General features: G+C 43.5%; 1 protein-coding gene across 1 annotated transcript in view; it reads left to right on the top strand.

Moving 5' to 3' along the window:
* The window catches only part of LOC126237458 (farnesol dehydrogenase-like), a 115,991-nt gene that overhangs the window by 30,525 nt on the left and 64,050 nt on the right, over positions 1–21,416 (top strand). Inside the window, exons 2-4 of the mRNA XM_049947595.1 lie at positions 1,517–1,782; positions 11,956–12,119; positions 19,806–19,935. Of these exons, the coding sequence (XP_049803552.1) occupies positions 1,646–1,782; positions 11,956–12,119; positions 19,806–19,935 (431 nt within the window). The 5' untranslated portion in view covers positions 1,517–1,645. The remainder of the gene's footprint in view (positions 1–1,516; positions 1,783–11,955; positions 12,120–19,805; positions 19,936–21,416) is intronic.

Genomic DNA, 21,416 nt, shown 5'->3' on the forward strand with positions numbered 1-21,416 from the left:
GTTCCTTGAAAGGTCATTATTTTGACCAAGATTAAGCCTTTCATTGCTTGACGGGGAACTTTGTTTTCGTTTTTGTGATATGAGGCTATAGTTATTCATTTTTCTATTAGATGTACATTTTTTACGATTACTTTGAGTTTAACAATGTGTGTTATTTTTGTTATTCTTATTTACAAATTGTGTTTTTAGATATTGCTTTTTGCATTGTCGAACACTGGAAACGTAATTTTATTCATCTTAAGTTTGGGTTTCTTGTTCGAGTCGCATAAATTTTAACTTCAGCTTACCAATCGGTTAACGTTCGATGACAATACCGGGAAAAGCCACGAGTGAGGCTTTCGACCCTACGTTACGATTGCTTTTGTTAGACTGAATATTTTTCATTACATTTGTAAAGAGCAGACAATAATAGTTCTACGATTACCAAAAAACACATTGTGTTTAAGCACGTCTTGTCAAATAGTTCCATATAAGTATGTTTCTCTCTTGTAGTACACGGTTGTAGTATTCTGTCGTCAACGAAATAACATTTTATCAAGCTACTAAACTGTTTTTAGCCTAAAATAGATCTTTCCTCTCAACAACTCTGCTCCAGAGCAAGATTGAAAACGCTCGCAGCCAGTTTTCAATATGCTAACAGCCAGTGGTTTATTATCAAGTGAGTATGTTGCTATTTGTCCCTTAATGATGCTCACCTGCCCCAAGCTTAACGAGGAAACATTGCTCAGCAGCAGGAACCGAAAAACGAATTTACTACACAATAAAACTCACAATAAATTTCTGATTTTAACTTTGTGTTTTTATAGAGCACTCGAATCACTCAAAGCCAGGATCTTTTGAATCTTATTGTTTAACTATTTACACAGGGAAAGAACAACTTGTTGGCTTTGCTGAGATTCAGTTTGCTTTCGAAGGATAACTATTACCACATACATTTTCTCAAATATAAACATATAATCATCTTGGGGTTGAAGCCCTTCCGTGTTTGCTTTAACAATACGTATGTTTTTGGATAAGGTCCGCCTTTAGCAAAACACAATTTTGTTTCTTAACCCAAACATCTTTTACTGCAGTTGCAGCATCTTCAGTAGGCTTTTATTTTTGATCTGTTAAAGATAAAGAGTGTTCTTTGCTATTTGTATACATGTAGCTATTAGTTTTTAAATCGTAATTACCAATATCTGGAAAAACACATAAATTACGAATTCATACCTTTTTACCACATGGTGTGGTTTTTCTGATGTGTTGTGTTTCTATAGTGACCGTTTTGTTCCACAGTTTGTCATCTGCAACCACTTATACCTTAAAGTAGATAAAACTACCATCGTGCCTGCAACTTATCAACTTATTTAGCTAATACCACTGAAAAGAAAAACTCTGAAAAAGTTTAGTCATAAAATTAAATTTATCAGTAGGATTGAAACGGAGCTCCACATTACCAGTGGTTCTAGCAAAGACACATTTTCTAGACACTTTTCAACAACACGTAACGTGTAATTAAATTCGTTTGTTGCAGGAGATACCCGGAACTTGATATCTTATCGATTAAGAGCGATAAGTCATCTTGGGATCCGGGAGTCAGTGAGGCAGGCCATAAAAACACCGGGCATCCACAGTACTGTCACAAGTACTGCTGCTGCGGACCATGGGCATCGAGGAGTACAAGGGACGAGTCGCTCTGGTTACTGGCGCCAGTGCGGGCATCGGTGGCGCCATCGTGCAGGCGCTGCTCAAGCATGGACTCACTGTCGTCGGACTGGCTAGGAGGGCTGACAACGTCAAGGTAATGTGGCTGTTGCTGCACTTCTTGACGGTCTACTGTACGAAGGGACTTTCCCATGTCGCCCCGTGCTAAGACCACTGCACAATCTGAATAAAATATTTTTGGTTTTCAAGACGGCTCAATTCGAGTAAAATTCCCGACTTTTCGATAGCTATCTCTGCCATCGTCATCAGGAGAAAAGCTATTGACTGCTGGGGCTCCAGCGTGACTCTATAAGGCTTTTTGCCTTGGTATGACGTAGGTCCCCCCATGAACCATGGGGCCGGCCGGTGTGGCCGTGCGGTTAAAGGCGCTTCAGTCTGGAACCGCGTGACCGCTCCGGTCGCAGGTTCGAATCCTGCCTCGGGCATGGATGTGTGTGATGTCCTTAGGTTAGTTAGGTTTAAGTAGTTCTAAGTTCTAGGGGACTGATGACCACAGATGTTAAGTCCCATAGTGCTCAGAGCCATTTGAACCGTTTTTTGAACCATGGACCTTGCCGTTGGTGGGGAGGCTTGCGTGCCTCAGCGATACAGATGGCCGTACCGTAGGTGCAACCGCAACGGAGGGGTATCTGTTGAGAGGTCAGACAAACGTGTGGTTCCTGAAGAGGGGCAGCAGCCTTTTCAGTAGTTGCAGGGGCAACAGTCTGGATGGTTGACTGATCTGGCCTTGTAACATTAACCAAAACGGCCTTGCTGTGCTGGTACTGCGAACGGCTGAAAGCAAGGGGAAACTACAGCCGTAATCATTCCCGAGGACATGCAGCTTTACTGTATGATTAAATGATGATGGCGTCCTCTTGGGTAAAATATTCCGGAGGTAAAATAGTCCCCCAATCGGATCTCCGGGCGGGGACTACTCAAGAGGACGTCGTTATCAGGAGAAAGAAAACTGGCGTTCTATGGATCGGAGCGTGGAATGTCAGATCCGTTAATCGGGCAGGTAGATTAGAAAATTTAAAAAGGGAAACGGATAGGTTAAAGTTAGATATAGTGGGAATTAGTGAAGTTCGGTGGCAGGAGGAACAAGACTTTTGGTCAGGTGATTACAGGGTTATAAATACAAAATCAAATAGGGGTAATGCAGGAGTAGGTTTAATAATGAATAAAAAAATAGGAGTGCGGGTTAGCTACTACAAACAGCATAGTGAACGCATTATTGTGGCCAAGATAGACACAAAGCCCATGCCTACTACAGTAGTACAAGTTTATATGCCAACTAGCTCTGCAGATAATGAATAAATTGGTGAAATGTATTACGAGATAAAAGAAATTATTCAGGTAGTGAAGGGAGACGAAAATTTAATAGTCATGGATGACTGGAATTCGTCAGTAGGAAAAGGGAGAGAAGGAAACATAGTAGGTGAATATGGATTGGGGGGAAGAAATGAAAGAGGAAGCCGCCTTGTAGAATTTTGCACAGAGCATAACTTAATCATAGCTAACACTTGGTTCAAGAATCATAAAAGAAGGTTGTATACCTGGAAGAATCCTGGAGATACTAAAAGTTATCAGATAGATTTTATAATGGTAAGGCAGAGATTTAGGAACCAGGTTTTAAATTGTAAGACATTTCCAGGGGCAGATGTGGATTCTGACCACAATCTATTGGTTATGAACTGCAGATTGAAACTGAAGAAACTGCAAAAAGGTGGGAATTTAAGAAGATGGGACCTAGATAAACTGAAAGAACCAGAAGTTGTAGAGAGTTTCAGGGAGAGCATAAGGGAACAATTGACAGGAATGGGGGAAAGAAATACAGTAGAAGAAGAATGGGTAGCTCTGAGGGATGAAGTAGTGAAGGCAGCAGACGATCAAGTAGGTAAAAAGACGAGGGCTAATAGAAATCCTTGTGTAACAGAAGAAATATTGAATTTAATTGATGAAAGGAGAAAATATAAAAATGCAGTAAATGAAGCAGGCAAAAATGAATACAAACGTCTCAAAAATGAGATCGACAGGAAGTGCAAAATGGCTAAGCAGGGAAGGCTAGAGGACAAATGTAAGGATGTAGAGGCCTGTCTCACTAGGGGTAAGATAGATACTGCCTACAGGAAAATTAAAGAGACTTTTGGAGAGGAGAGAACCACTTGTATGAATATCAAGAGCTCAGATGGCAACCCAGTTCTAAGCAAAGAAGGGAAGGCAGAAAGGTGGAAGGAGTATATAGAGGGTTTATACAAGGGCGATGTACTTGAGGACAGTATTATGGAAATGGAAGAGGATGTAGATGAAGACGAAATGGGAGATAAGATACTGCGTGAAGAGTTTGACAGAGCACTGAAAGACCTGAGTCGAAACAAGGCCCCGGGAGTAGACAACATTCCTTTAGAACTACTGATGGCCTTGGGAGAGCCAGTCATGACAAAACTCTACCATCTGGTGAGCAAAATGTATGAGACAGGCGAAATACCGTCAGACTTCAAGAAGAATATAATAATTCCAATCCCAAAGAAAGCAGGTGTTGACAGATGTGAAAATTACCGAACTATCAGTTTAATAAGTCACAGTTGCAAAATACTAACGCGAATTCTTTACAGACGAATGGAAAAACTGGTAGAAGCGGACCTCGGGGAAGATCAGTTTGGATTCCGTAGAAATGTTGGAACACGTGAGGCAATACTAACCTTACGACTTATTTTAGAAGAAAGATTAAGAAAAGGCAAACCTACGTTTCTAGCATTTGTAGACTTAGAGAAAGCTTTTGACAATGTTAACTGGAATACTCTCTTTCAAATTCTGAAGGTGGCAGGGGTAAAATACAGGGAGCGAAAGGCTATTTACAATTTGTACAGAAACCAGATGGCAGTTATAAGAGTCGAGGGGCATGAAAGGGAAGCAGTGGTTGGGAAAGGAGTGAGACAGGGTTGTAGCCTCTCCCCGATGTTATTCAATCTGTATATTGAGCAAGCAGTAAAGGAAACAAAAGAAAAATTCGGAGTAGGTATTAAAATTCATGGAGAAGAAGTAAAAGCTTTGAGGTTCGCCGATGACATTGTAATTCTGTCAGAGACAGCAAAGGACTTGGAAGAGCAGTTGAACGGAATGGACAGTGTCTTGAAAGGAGGATATAAGATGAACATCAACAAAAGCAAAACGAGTATAATGGAATGTAGTCAAATTAAATCGGGTGATGCTGAGGGAATTAGATTAGGAAATGAGACACTTAAAGTAGTAAAGGAGTTTTGCTATTTAGGGAGTAAAATAACTGATGATGGTCGAAGTAGAGAGGATATAAAATGTAGACTGGCAATTGCAAGGAAATCGTTTCTGAAGATGAGAAATTTGTTAACATCGAGTATAGATTTAAGTGTCAGGAAGTCGTTTCTGAAAGTATTTGTATGGAGTGTCTCCATGTATGGAAGTGAAACATGGACGATAACTAGTTTGGGCAAGAAGAGAATAGAAGCTTTCGAAATGTGGTGCTACAGAAGAATGCTGAAGATAAGGTGGGTAGATCACGTAACTAATGAGGAGGTATTGAATGGGATTGGGGAGAAGAGAAGTTTGTGGCACAACTTGACTAGAAGAAGGGATCGGTTGGTAGGACATGTTTTGAGGCATCAAGGGATCACAAATTTAGCATTGGAGGGCAGCGTGGAGGGTAAAAATCGTAGAGGGAGACCAAGAGATGAATACACTATGCAGATTCAGAAGGATGTAGGTTGCAGTAGGTACTGGGAGATGAAGAAGCTTGCACAGGATAGAGTAGAATGGAGAGCTGCATCAAACCAGTCTCAGGACTGAAGACCACAACAACAACATGACATAGGTTAAGCAGCTTGTACTGCTGTTCCTACAGCTGCAGTGTTTGTTTCTTTTCGCTTTTTCTTCTCAGTGTCACTGACTTGTCGTCTTCGTCGCTTTTTTCACTGCTGCTGCCTGTTCGCTACTCTCGGGGTGGGCTGGCAGTGGCACAATACGCTGCTCTTCAGCCAAGAGTGGTACAAAAAAACATAAGCACATGAGGAAAGAATGCATAACAGAGAATGGTAAAAAGTGGTGAATAAACGATAACAGAAACAGATGAGTATATAAAGGTATATTAAAAAACTTAGATAAGAGCCACAGACATTTGCAGAGAATGGTCACTGTAGGTTGAAGCGAAAACAAAGAAGCACCACAGTGGGAAAACAAAAGACTAATAATGGCGACACTGTTGGTGGTGATGAAATGAAGCGGTGCACACAGCACCTGAGAAACACTGACACCACAACAAATACGTTAAATATCACTGCACCCAGGGGGGGGGGGGATCTACCACGTGGTGAAGGGTAGTGGGGGAACAAAAGGGGGGGAGAGAGACAGTAGGTGGAAACCGGAGGGGGGAGGAGGGGGCAGGGGAGGGGAGAAAAGGAGCCGGAAGCCAGAGGGGTGTTGGAAAAGAGAAAGAAGTTGGGTGGCAGGGGTAAAGGAGGAAGAAGAGAAGGTGGGAGAGGGAGGGAGAGGGAGCCCTGAGGAGAGGGGATGAAGGGATTAGATCTGGTAGGAGGGGTAGATGGAAGGCGAAAGGACATTATCTGGGAGGAGGAGTTAGCAGAAGCTGCCTCGGGTGAGGGTATGGAGTGTGTGAAGATGGAGACCACGCAGGACACTGTGGTACAAGTGCGGCAGTGGGCTGGGGTGGGAGAGGATGGGGAGGATCCAGTTTATGAGAGACATATAGGAGATGCGATAAGTGAGGCGGAGTGTGTGGCTCTCAAGGATTTGTTGTAGTTGGGGAGGGGGCGGGGCGAAGATCCAAGTGGGGTGGGCATAAAACAGGTTGGGGCGGATAGTGGAAGGGTGAAATCGACACATTCGACCGGAGAGGAATTTGAGGAGATGCAGATGGTTACATGACTCGGCTTGGACTGTGCGGAGATGGGGGTCGAGGAAAGGTGGTGGTCGAGGGTGATGCCAAGGTACTTGAGGGTGGGAGTGAGGGCAATGGGGCGGCCGTAGATGGTGAGATAGAAATCCAGGAGGCGGAAGAAGGGGGTGGTGCTTCCCACGATGATTGCCTGCGCCGAGACGACGCGATTTTCCGCATATATACCCTCGATTATGGCTGCTGGCACCAATCAGAGAGCACCGAAACGACGCATGCGCGGGAAGGTGTGTTGGGCAGCTCTGGCCCAAGGGGCCGGCGCCACATTTGAAACTGCCACTCCTGCCTCCCTACAAGCGTAAGGCCCCTGTATACGATGAAATATTTCGTCAAATGTAACTATGTTTGCCATCTTTTGACCGTGTACGGTGTTTGTCAAGCATAGGTCATCTCTGAGGTGTTTGAGAGAAACCTTGATTGACAGAAAGTTTGATAAGAGGGCGGACATTGTTTGTATTGACATTTCGCCGCATATGTTGAAACGTCCCCTTTCGAACAATTTATACAAGACTGTCCTTATACTGACACACAATATTTTTTAGCGCAACGCAATCTGACTTTCACTAATCTCTACAAGAGAATGGCCCTGACTAACATTAACCTGTACTTTTCACAAATCACTTACCTCACAAAAATCTTGGTTACTCCCACTACTGCAATACTGCGAGCGCCACTACTGCCAGCTAAATAAAAGATTCAAACTATGGAAGGCACTAACTACTGATAGGGATAGTTAGCAAATGAAAGATATTAATAGAGAACAAACAATGTATTTACCTTGATATCATCATACACTCCTGGAAATTGAAATAAGAACACCGTGAATTCATTGTCCCAGGAAGGGGAAACTTTATTGACACATTCCTGGGGTCAGATACATCACATGATCACACTGACACAACCACAGGCACATAGACACAGGCAACAGAGCATGCACAATGTCGGCACTAGTACAGTGTATATCCACCTTTCGCAGCAATGCAGGCTGCTATTCTCCCTGGAGACGATCGTAGAGATGCTGGATGTAGTCCTGTGGAACGGCTTGCCATGCTATTTCCACCTGGCGCCTCAGTTGGACCAGCGTTCGTGCTGGACGTGCAGACCGCGTGAGACGACGCTTCATCCAGTCCCAAACATGCTCAATGGGGGACAGATCCGGAGATCTTGCTGGCCAGGGTAGTTGACTTACACCTTCTAGAGCACGTTGGGTGGCACGGGATACATGCGGACGTGCATTGTCCTGTTGGAATAGCAAGTTCCCTTGCCGGTCTAGGAATGGTAGAACGATGGGTTCGATGACGGTTTGGATGTACCGTGCACTATTCAGTGTCCCCTCGACGATCACCAGTGGTGTACGGCCAGTGTAGGAGATCGCTCCCCACACCATGATGCCGGGTGTTGGCCCTGTGTGCCTCGGTCGTATGCAGTCCTGATTGTGGCGCTCACCTGCACGGCGCCAAGCACGCATACGACCATCATTGGCACCAAGGCAGAAGCGACTCTCATCGCTGAAGACGACACGTCTCCATTCGTCCCTCCATTCACGCCTGTCGCGACACCACTGGAGGCGGGCTGCACGATGTTGGGGCGTGAGCGGAAGACGGCCTAACAGTGTGCGGGACCGTAGCCCAGCTTCATGGAGACAGTTGCGAATGGTCCTCGCCGATACCCCAGGAGCAACAGTGTCCCTAATTTGCTGGGAAGTGGCGGTGCGGTCCCCTACGGCACTGCGTAGGATCCTACGGTCTTGGCGTGCATCCTTGCGTCGCTGCGGTCCGGTCCCAGGTCGACGGGCACGTGCACCTTCCGCCGACCACTGGCGACAACATCGATGTACTGTGGAGACCTCACGCCCCACGTGTTGAGCAATTCGGCGGTACGTCCACCTGGCCTCCCGCATGCCCACTATACGCCCTCGCTCAAAGTCCGTCAACTGCACATACGGTTCACGTCCACGCTGTCGCGGCATGCTACCAGTGTTAAAGACTGCGATGGAGCTCCGTATGCCACGGCAAACTGGCTGACACTGACGGCGGCGGTGCACAAATGCTGCGCAGCTAGCGCCATTCGACGGCCAACACTGCGGTTCCTGGTGTGTCTGCTGTGCCGTGCGTGTGAGCATTGCTTGTACAGCCCTCTCGCAGTGTCCGGAGCAAGTATGGTGGGTCTGACACACCGGTGTCAATGTGTTCTTTTTTCCATTTCCAGGAGTGTATATATATATATAGAGCAGTTCATGACAAATTTCAAAACTCTGCCATCTCTCTCCCCACATCCACCACTGCTGGCGGCTCACCTCCAACTGCCCAACGCTACGCGCTGTTCACAGCCAGCTGCCTAACACTACAATGGCGAGTATTACAACAATGAAAAGCAGCCACAGACTGCACACGGCACAGCCAGTGATTTTCATACTAAGGTGGCGTTACCAATAAAAAAACCTAAACAGCCTACTTACATAGCCCCCATGCTACCCACAAAAAATTTTACAAAATTTTTTTGGGCACTGGCCAATACATATTTGTTAAAATTTTTCATAATCGTAATTACAATAACAAAGAAATCAAATACACACACTTATTGATACAATGTTGGTCAAAAGCTAAAATTTTCTCACAGTCCATAAAGACAGTCCTGATCATTCATCACATTGCAGTGTTTTTTTCAAAGTCTGAGCAGTAAAAGAAAATGCACACGGAAGTAGTGGATTTCCATGCAGTCTTGAAGAAGTATCGTTGTCCTTCCAACGGAAAGACAGTGCTGACTCTCGACATGCAGACAGGTCATGGGCACCAACAGAGCAAACCCACAGCGGAGTCAGTCGAAGTTTTGAAGAGTATTGGTGGGTAGGTCATCACAGAGCAGACCCACTGTAGTCCTTGTAGAGATTACGGTATTGGTGGGCCACCAGAGGTGCAGACCCACTGTAGTCCTTGTAGAGATGGCCAGCAGCCATCTGTTGTGACTGTGCAGGTGCACAATCACCATTGAAGAGTCTTGCGGATAATTTAGCAAGACCATAACCACCACTTGTGCACTCACAAAGTTTTTGGAATTGTCCTTAGAACCAGCAGTGCTGTTATCCAGTCCCTTGCTGAATTATTAACACACATGCAAACACTATCAGTCCCTACTTCTCAGATATTGTGCATATGCTATGACCAACAGAAACGTGTGCAGTGAAAATATACTTAATTTGAAGACCTGGTGTCAATTACAATTTTATAACATAACAATACAATTACAAAGATACAAAATACATCATTAAAGAACATAACAATACAGATAACATTTGTAGTACAGGTTTTACAATAGAATAGAAATAAACATATACATCAATGTTACAGGAATTATGACATAAGTAAATACATAAAATATCAGAATAACTTTTGGAACATCAACTTCACACATAAGCATTAAAACAAAACAGAATAAATAATGTCTAAGCATCTGTACAAGGTAAATAACATATTATCAGAAAAAATTCTACAACTCTCATCAGATAAACACATAAAGACAGGAAGAACACAAACGTACAAGAGTACACAAACACATAGCGGAATAACAGAAAGGGAAAGGACAGGGTTTGTTACTTTGACAAGCAGAAAATGTGTTTTGACTTATTTGAGAAAACGGTGATGACCCAAAACCTGAATCTACAGTATTTGCGAAATTGTGTCCTGTCATTTCGGATTCCTGGGGCGAGCTGTTGCCGACCGACCGATCGATAATGCTTCCCTGCTCACTAATTGTTTCACTGTCTACGCCATTGTTTGCCGCCCGCTCCATTTCCCTATGCACAATTACCAAATTATTACTTTGAACATCAGTTAATTCATTACTCGGTGGCGCTAACACACTGCTTTCGTTTTCACTGTCATTTCGCAGTTTACTTTGGAGCCTAGTATTACGTTTTTCACACGCCATTATTGTCACAGTATTTCACACGACAACACAGAAAAACACAATTTGAAGAGCAAAAATAAGAGAACACATTAACATAACACTGAAAATAATATCTAGTTAATTGCAGCTGCGAAATACTTGGTGCAAATCTACATGCGTGTCACACCTGTTTTACTGTACAACAATGAAAGACTGCAACTACAAAGGAGATTCTCTCTACAATTACGCGCTAGCAATAAACAAAATCTACACTAATTACACAAACTACAAGAAAAAAAATCATAAGATTCCAGTGAGGTATCCTAGGCTAAGGGTCGACATATGAAACGTCCCCTTTCGAACAATTTATACAAGACTGTCCTTATACTGACACACAATATTTTTTAGCGCAACGCAATCTGACTTTCACTAATCTCTACAAGAGAATGGCCCTAACATTAACCTGTACTTTTCACTAATCACTTACCTCACAAAAATCTTGGTTACTCCCACTACTGCAATACAGCGAGCGCCACTACTGCCAGCTAAATAAAAGATTCAAACTATGGAAGGCACTAACTACTGATAGGGATAGTTAGCAAATGAAAGATATTAATAGAGAACAAACAATGTATTTACCTTGATATCATCATATATATATATATAGAGCAGTTCATGACAAATTTCAAAACTCCGCCATCTCTCTCCCCACATCCACCACTGCTGGCGGCTCACCTCCAACTGCCCAACGCTACGCGCTGTTCACAGCCAGCTGCCTAACACTACAATGGCGAGTATTACAACAATGAAAAGCAGCCACAGACTGCACAGGGCACAGCCAGTGATTTTCATACTAAGGTGGCGTTACCAATAAAAAAACCTAAACAGCCTACTTACAATGTTAAGTGCAAATTTTTTTATTACGATTAATCTCACTGGATCGTGAGTTTCCACTATTATGAAAACTACGATAAAGTATAAAAGCAAACTAGCACTGACAAGTACCAGAACGGTAGAGGTACCACATCTTTCCCAGCCATATATTGCGCATCAAGAAGCTATGAACAAAATAAATATTTTACGCATACAGTGAGAGACAAGTGGAGTGGAATGAAATAAAAGAAATCGAATTTCTCCGGTTCTTCCACGGACGATGTCGGGTATGTGTTCCCACGTTACGGTATTTTAATGTCCTGTCATTAAGGAACCAACTAGAAGAGAATAAATTTTCGCATATTTTTGTCTTCTTTTTCAATGTGAGGGTGAAGTAACGCTATACAAGTTATTAAACGTTTCACTGTCAATCCACAGAAAGTTGATGTAACCATCAGGTTATTTATTCTCCATGATATCGGAATTATGTTCGTGTGAAGTCGTGACAGTTGCTGCTAGTAATTTTTTTCGTATTAAACCTTTCCGATCTGTGTTCTCCCTTGGGCACTAGCACTGAAGGATACTCCTGGTAAACTACATGCGCTCGCTGGCAACGTGAGCAGTGAAGAAAGCATCCTGTCAGCTTTCAAATGGATCAAAGAAAACCTGGGGGGAGTTGACGTCCTCATTAACAACGCCGGCGTCTTCCCATCAGCTGACCTGACAGGTAAGATAAATGTTTGGCGTGATTAGTTATAATTTACTAAAAAGGAATTAATTTTTTGTGCAAAAATAGTTTCTGTGAGCTACGACAACAGGTGCCTACCACATTTTCAGATATCAGCACAGCCGTCTAAGTAGCTGACTTCGACATTTTGCTTACAACAGTTTGTACTTGTTGTCAAATATGGTCTGGTCGTATAAAGCCGCAATGAAGACAAGTCCTCGTAGTATGCCCAAGGTTCTGTATTATGTCTGATTTTCCTCTCGCCGTACGCATGACAATAACGTGTCCACAGTTCTGTCCCGCTATAAACACCACATGTGTGCTGACGAACTCCATTTATACGGAAGTGGAAACTTCGGATTGACGTGCGTGCTTTGACACAATGGGTACAGATTATTATTATTAACCAGCTGTACAATGTATTTACATTTTCCTGTAACTCAGGACTTTACATCAAATGTAATTTTTGTTCTCCATTCTTGCATACCTGTCCACAAATTTTCTTGAACATTTCTTCTTCTAAAATGTGTGAATTCCTTGTATCCTTGTGGAAGGTGGCTGGTGGTTCCTGCTCCATGATCCGCTGTGGCATTATCTTCTGACATCCTTTTCGTATGCCCATTCCACATGAGTTGTTTTTGTTCTACAAACTCAATAATCGAACATGTAACACCCATTTTCCTCCTGATGACTTCATTTCTGATCCTTTCCCGCCAAGATATCCCTACAGACCGTCTGCAGAAGTCCATCTCAGTTGTTATTAACCCTTTCACTAACTGAAATGAACTGTACGTATGGCATAATACTTCTAATAATTGTTACGAACATTTTTCCTTCTGTTTCCTTGCAAATCTGTCGATATCATAATATACCATTTCGGAGTATGTTGGACTAGCAACGAAGGTTAAGACGTATGTCTGTTTGTCGTTGCAAAAGTCTTTGAAATAGTAGTGCAAAGCAACTGTTACAGTTTGTGAGCGTGATTGGGTTATGGTCTAATTCACAAGAGATGTTGTAGGCTAATTCGTTTTAGCGCAGACGGTACGATTCCTGTGTAATCGAGTTAAATAGGGCAGCTTCGTCGGTATGGCGAGCTCCTTAAACGGTTACAGCGCACGCTACAGTCAGTTGTCAACACTTAAACTACGAATGTGCCGGAAATGGGCGCGCTATTGAAACTTCCAAGACTGAATCGTCTCAACAAACATCGGCTGCTCCAGCAAAACAGTAATCTTCTGTTACTACCGATAATGTGAACTCACCAGAAAAACCTGTCATCATCGACAATATCTCCAATACCTCAATAGATGACTATGTAAAATCGGTAAGTGACAAATCTCTTGCAGCAGTATGACGCATTGCCGTCGCATGTCTGGAGACATTATTTGTATTTTCACAAGAACTGTTGAAAACATAGATCGATTATTGCAAGGGGATAATTTGTGTGTTAAAGAGATAATGACGCCAGCGAGGCGTTTTAAATGTGCCAGTACACTAGTTGTTTTTCTAATGTATTCTCATTTTTTAGTAATGCTGTAACAGTTTACAAAATGTCTAAATGGAGGACGTTTGCTAGGGCATGTGAGAGAGGTTCCAACCGGCTCCACGGTTCAGGGATGCTCCCCTATGAAGGAAATTATTTCAGTGTGTATATTACCATGAATAACGTTGCATGTCATCATGGCAAAGGTGTTGGTCATATCAAGAAAAATTGCTCACAGTTACTATTCGGAATGGTGAAAGTGAATTTCCTGCTCTCGTACATAATGCAACCACACAAAAGTCCGTGCCATTGGTATAAGAAGTAGCTCCAAAAATTCCTCAGCCTCCCACAGTCTGGAAAAGAGCAACATACATCTGGAAGTGAAACGTGGTCGATAAGTAGTTTAGACAAGAAGAGAATAGAAACTTTCGAAATGTGGTGCTACAGAAGAATGCTGAAGATTGGATGGGTAGATCACATAACTAATGAGGAGGTATTGAATAGAACTGGGGAGGAGTTTGTGGCACAACTTGACTAGAAGAAGGGATCGGTTGGTAGGATATATTCTGAGGCATCAAGGGATCACCAATTTAGTATTGAAGGGCAGCGTGGAGGGTAAAAATCGTAGAGGGAGACCAAGAGATAAATACACTAAACAGATTCAGATGGATGTAGGTTGCAGTAGGTTCTGGGAGATGAAGAAGCTTGCACAGGATAGAGTAGCATGGAAAGCCGCATCAAACCAGTCTCTGGACTGAAGACCACAACAACAACAACAACGTCTGATTCTTCTACTACAATACTAGAAATATCACTATCGGTACAAAATGCAGTCCCTATAATTCCTCTTCCCCCCTCACGGTCTGGAAAAGAGCAACATATGTCTGACTCTGGCGCTACCGTTCTAGAAATATCACCTACACACACTAAAAGACGTCGATGTGATTTCTATTTTAATAAGGATATTGTCAACAGCTCAGCTGTCACTAATAATATTATTTCTTCCAATGAACACCAGCTTAAAAATCCGTCAAATGAAAATGTCAATGTCCTTCCTAAGGAAACTAAAGACTTACGTGAATTTGACGAGCTGACGAATCTAATACTAAAGTTCGCTCAGCAGCTACTATTGACCCACTACCTGCTTCTGGTGCTACACAACAAAACGATGGCGTGATAGATATGGAATGAGGTTCATCAGTATCAGATTCCTCAATGAGAGGTGCGCTACTGGCGGAAGATATCTATAAAGATGTCTCCAAAAGAGATCAAAGCCTGTTTGAAAACGACAAGAAATCAGAAAATAATACTTCCCATTACAAAATGGGATGCTAAAGATTTTGTAGCTTTCCAACAATTAACTGATAAACAACTTACAAAAACCAAAGCAATCGACGAACGCCGTCACTTACAACGATTGTTAAGTGAGATTAAGAAAGAACCGCCCGCTAAACGAGATATGTGTTCGTCACTTCTGCGTTCGAGCAAGAACAAAGCAGAAGCAGAAGCGTGGATACATCCGAAGTAAATACTAGGCTGAGTCAAATGAAAACCTTAAATATTTTTTTAACTATTATTTTTTGTGCAGAAGTGGTACAAAGCTGATCACTTTTCAACATAATCTCCCCCACGCTCAATGCAAGTCCTCCAGCGCTTTGCATAAATTCCTTTAGAAAAAAATTCTTTTGGTAGTCCGTGCAACTACTCATGTACCGCGTGGCGTACCTCTTCATCAGAACGGAACTTCTTTCCTCCCATTGCGTCTTTGACTGGTCCAAACATATGGAAATCACTTGGGGCAAGGTCTGGCGAGTATGGTGGATGAGGAAGACACTCAAAATGGTCTGTGATTGTTGCAACTGTTGTACGGGCAGTGTGGGGCCCTGCATTGTCATGTTGCAAAAGGACACCTGCTGACAGCAATCCACGCCGCTTTGATTTGATTGCAGCCCGCAGATGACTTTTTAGGAGATCTGTGTATGATGCACTGGTGACAGTGGTCCCTATAGGCACGCAATGCTCCAAAATGACGCCTTTTTCGTCCCAAAAGAGAGTCAGCATAACCTTCCCTGCTGATGGTTCTGTTCGAAACTTCTTTGGTTTTGGTGATGTGGAATAGCGCCATTCCTTGCTCGCTCTCTTCGTTTCCGGTTGGTGGAAGTGAACCCAGGTTTCGTCCCCAATAACGATTCTTGTAAGGAAGCCATCACCTTCTCGTTCAATGCATCTAAGAAGTTCTTCACAAGCATCAACACGTCGTTCTCCCATTTCAGGAGTTAGCTGCTGTGGCACCCATCTTGCAGACACTTTGTGAAACTGGAGCACACAATGCACAGTGTGGCGTGCTGACCCATGACTAATCTGTAAACATGCTGCAATGCCATTCAGAGTCACTCGGCGGTTTTCCTTCACTATGACTTCAACTGCTGAAAAGTTCTGTGGAGTCACAACTCGTTGTGCCTGACCTGAAGTCACACCATCTGTGAACTTCCTACTCCATTCGTAGACTTGCTGCTGTGACAAACATGCATCACCGGACTGAAGAGAGGCCTTAGGCAAACAGGTAAACATCAGCAAGCTGACATCGACGCTGTAGTACCTTGTGACCTGGAGGTTGACTTCACCGACGGCAGATGATGCATGTAGAACAGACCAGTAAATGAGACGAACCGCTAGCTTTGGATGCTATTTCAAATCCCGGCACTCAAAGGTTCAAATGGTTCAAATGGCTCTGAGCACTATGCGACTTAACTTCTGAGGTCATCAGTCGCCTAGAACTTAGAACTAATTAAACCTAACTAACCTAAGGACATCACACACATCCATGCCCGAGGCAGGATTCGAACCTGCGACACTCAAAGCAAACCGTGGACTACCCAGAGAGGTGCTATTTTTTACAACCATCCTGACTGTGTCCATTTTCACTACCTTAGGACGGCTGGTCAGATCCGTTAGATTGCCAGACATTGACGTCTCCTAACGGATGAAACCCACACTGTGATGAATCCATGCGCAAAACAACGTTCAAGTTCCCATAAGGTCTTAAATTTAACGGGAAACAACATCTTGGGGAAAGTTACTAATATCACAATGAGATGGACTAACGAGTCGAAAAAAAAAAAAAGAAAAGAAAAAATCCCTCTACACCTGCACTATCTGATCAAAAGTACCTGGACACCTATTATTGGACATTAATATGGAGTGTGTCCACCCTTCCCTTTTTATGATGTACCTAACACCGCTTGGGACACATTCAATGAGCTGTCTGAATGCCTGTGGAGGATTGGCAGCCCATTCTTCCTCAAGAGCCGAAACCACAGAAGTTGTTGGGCGATGTTGTCTCAACCGAAATCTACGTTCTAAGTCATCCCGGAGTTGTTACATTGGGTTCAAGTCGTGAATCTGCGCGTGACAGCCCATTTCCAGAATCTTATTATCCATAAACCACTGCCTCACAGATGCTGTTTTATGACAGGGCGCATTTTCATCGTCTCTGAACTGTTCGTCTACTGTACACAGTACACATTGCTATAAAATGTGTTCATATCTTTCTGCACTTAGCATTTTCTTAAGCTCAATAATAGGATCATGCCCTAACCACGAAAACCATCCCTCATACCGTAACACCACATCACCCATACTTCACTGTTTTAACTAAACACGATCCGGGCATCCTCCACACCTAAATCCTTCCATTGGATTGTCTGCGGATATAGCCTAATTCGTCATACGAAATCATTCGTTTTCAAATATCCACTGCCCAGTGGCGTTGCTCCTGACACCACCTCAAGCATCAATTAACAATGACTACAGAAAATTGTGGTTTGTCAATAGTTGGTCGACCAGTTCTCCGTTTTTTTCCTTGACTCCGTACGCGCAGTCATTGCGCTGGCTGGACTGGTGGTGGCGCTTTAAAACTCACGAGTGATTCCTTCCGCTGGTTTAATGCAATGTTATACAACCATTGTCCGCAATACTCGACGGTCACTCTCCGTCAGTATGTGAGTTCTTCCTGATCTTGGCTTAGCTTTAGTTGTTCCTCCGTGTGTCCACTTCACAGTTAAATGGCCAACGGTCAACATTTGACGCTTCAGATGGATTGAAATGCTGCTGATGCATTTCTTACTCTGCTGACATCCAACGATTAGACGACGTTGGAAGTCACTGAGCACTCCTAACCGAGAAATTCTGCTGTGGCTTCTATACGACGACACAACTTTTTACGCCTTCTTTGGTAGTGATCAGTCCGACTTTCTTGACATCTAGTAATTAGTTCCACTTTACGTAGGGGTTATCAAATACTTTTGATCACATACAAAGGGTGGTCCATTGATAGTGACAGGGCCAAATATCTGACGAAATAAGCGTCAAACGGAAAAACTACAAAGTACGAAACTCGTCTAGCTTGAAGGGGGAAACCAGATGGCGCTATGGTTGGCCCGCTAGACAGTGCTGCCATAGGTCAAACGGATATCAACTGCGTTTTTTTAAACAGGAACCCACATGTTTAATTACATATTCGTGTAGTACGTAAAGAAATATGAATGTTTTAGTTGAACCACTTTTTTCGCTTTGTGATAGGTGGCGCTGTAATAGTCTCAAACGTATAAGTACGTGGTATCACGTAAAATTCCGCCAGTGCGGACGGTATTTGCTTCGTGATACATTACCCGTGTTAAAATGGACCGTTTACCAATTGCGGAAAAGGTCGAAATCGTGTTGATGTATGGCTATTGTGATCAAAATGCCCAACGGGCGTGTGCTATGTATGCTGCTCGCTATCCTGGACGACATCATCGAAGTGTCCGGACCGTTCGCCGGATAGTTACGTTATTTAAGGAAACAGGAAGTGTTGAGCCACGTGTGAAACGTCAACCACGACCTGCAACAAATGATGATGCCCAAGTAGGTGTTTAGCTGCTGTCGCGGCTAATCCGCACATCGGTAGCAGACAAATTGCGAGAGAATCGGGAATCTCAAAAACGTCGGTGTTGAGAATGCTACATCAAGATCAATTGTACGCGTACCATATTTCTATGCACCAGGAATTGAATGGCGACGACATTGAATGTCGTGTACAGTTTTGCCACTGGGCACAAGAGAAATTACGGGACGATGACAGATTTTTTGCACGCGTTCTATTTAGCGACGAAGCGTCATTCACCAATAGCGGTAACGTAAACCGGCATAATATGCACTATTGGGCAACGGAAAATCCACGATGGCTGCGACAACTGGAACATTAGCGACCTTGGCGGGTTAATGTATAGTGCGGCATTACGGGAGGACGGATAATTGGCCCCCACTTTATGGATGGAAATCCAAATGGTGCAATGTATGCTGATTTTCTACGTAATGTTCTACCGATGTTACTACAAGATGTTTCACTGCATGACAGAATAGCGATGTACTTCCCGTATTTCTTTCTGTGGTGAAAGTTGAAGGATATTTGGTATCGTGATCCACCGACAACGCCTGACAACATGCGTCAGCGCATTGTCAATGCATGTGCAAACATTACGGAAGGCGAACTACTCGCTGTTGAGAGGAATGTCGTTACACGTATTGCCAAATGCATTGAGGTTGACGGGCATCATTTTGAGCATTTATTGCATTAATGTGGTATTTACAGGTAATCAACGCTGTAACAGCATTCGTTCTCAGAAATGATAAGTTCACAAAGGTACATGTATCACATTGGAACAGCCGAAATAAAATGTTCAAACGCACCTACGTTCTTTAATTTAAAAAACCTACCTGTTACCAACTGTTCGTCTAAAATTGTGAGCCATATGTTTGTGACTATTACAGCGCCATCTATCACAAAGCGAAAAAAGTGGTCCAACTCAAACATCCATATTTCTTTACGTACTACACGAATATGTAATTAAACATGTGGGTTCCTGTTTAAAAAAAACGCAGTTGATATCCGTTTGACCTATGGCAGCGCCATCTATCGGGCCAACTATAGCGCCATCTGGTTTCCCCCTTCAAGCTACACAGGTTTCGTTCTTTGTAGTTTTTTCGTTTGACGCCTATTTCGTGAGATATTTGGCCCGGTCACGATCAATGGACCACCCTGTATATATGTATGTCACTTAGCGCGCCAGACTATGATTTAGTTACCGCTGTTAAAATTGATTTATTAATTTTCACGTCCTCAAGAGCGTGTGTCATCACACTGACTCTGTGCCTGTCACCAGGCGGCAAGACAGAAGACTGGAAGAGCATCCTGGACGTGAACGTGCTGGGTCTGAGCATCTGCACGAGGGAGGCCGTGCAGGACATGCTGAGCAGGGGCGTCGACGACGGCTTCATCATCCACATCAACAGGTGGGCTTGTCATACGTCCTGTGTCAACATGGTACTCTTTTATTTAGTAACGTATGTCATTTAGGAATACTGCTTCAACAGTTATACACTGAAAGAAGAAAGCACATAAAAATAATTAATGTCCAGTAACGAAATTTCGGGAATATATTTGTCTGGAAGACATATTTACGCGACTAACATTGCGAGATGAGGGGTTAATGTAAGAGCGAGATAGGCCATCACCAAATGTGAAATACTGGTACATTAACAACGAGTGTAAGCGCCAGAATATTGAAAGCGAGCATGCAAACGTGAATGCATTGTGTAGCAGAGGTACTGGATGTCAGTTTGTGCGATGTCAGTTTCAGCTACTGTTCGGTCAGTACAGGGATGGTTAATGCTGGTTGTGGATGGCGCTAGACTTGTCACCAGCTGATGTCCCGTATGTGCTCGGCTGGAGAGAGATGTAGTGATCGAGCAGGCCAAAGGCACATGTTGACACTCTGTAGACGTAGAGAATGTTGAGTTACAAAGCGATATGTGGGCGAGCGTTGTCCTGTTGCAAAACACCACCTGGACCACTGTTCGTGAATAGCAGCAAAACAGTTCGAATCACCAGATTTGACGTACAAATTTGCAGTCAGGGTGCCTGACATAACTGTGGTGTCACTGCCAGACACCACACTTGCTAGGTGGTAGCTTAAATCGGCCGCGGTCCATTAGTACATGTCGGACCCGCGTGTCGCCACTGTCGTGATCGCAGACCGAGCGCCTCCACAAGGCAGGTCTCGAGAGACTGACTAGCACTCGCCCCAGTTGTACGACGACTTTGCTAGCGACTACACTGACGAAGCCTTTCTCTCATTTGCCGAGAAACAGTTAGAATAGCCTTCAGCTAAGTTAATGGCTACGACCTAGCAAGGCGCCATTTCTACCATTGCATGTACCTCAAGATAGAGTCTCACTTGTATCATCCAGAATGCTGTATACCAAAGGACAATATAAAAGTTAAGTGTTCTAGTAGCTACGTTCTTTTCTTTATCACATTCATTACGAATCCTGTTCCAGACTTAACGCCAGACGGCGTGAGTTGACGCGTGCCCTTTCGGCTACTTCACTGTGGACTGGCTGCCTTAACAGTCCACTACAATAACCATGAGCCATAGCCATTGGTGCATGTTCTGTGCAAATAGTCCATTATTCAGAAGTGTACGTTGTGGTGGCTCGTTAAGCCAAGTATCTGATTCAGAAGAAGACGATGCTGACTTAGCCGATATGTTACTTGCAGAGCTGTAATGGAGACCCTGGCCGACATCTTCCAATCCATCTTCAAGCTGGTTCAAGCACACGTGACTTGTTTAATGTGTGGCGGACAAGTTACGCCATATGAAAAATATGGTGCCTTGGTTACCATATTAATTTTCATATCAATTAGAAGTGGTTGCAGTTGCTGGTTTTCCCATGAATCTGATAATTTGTATAAGCAATTCTCACAAATAGTA

Source organism: Schistocerca nitens, chromosome 2 (assembly GCF_023898315.1).
Source record: "Schistocerca nitens isolate TAMUIC-IGC-003100 chromosome 2, iqSchNite1.1, whole genome shotgun sequence".
NCBI classification, from domain to species: Eukaryota; Metazoa; Arthropoda; class Insecta; order Orthoptera; family Acrididae; genus Schistocerca; species Schistocerca nitens.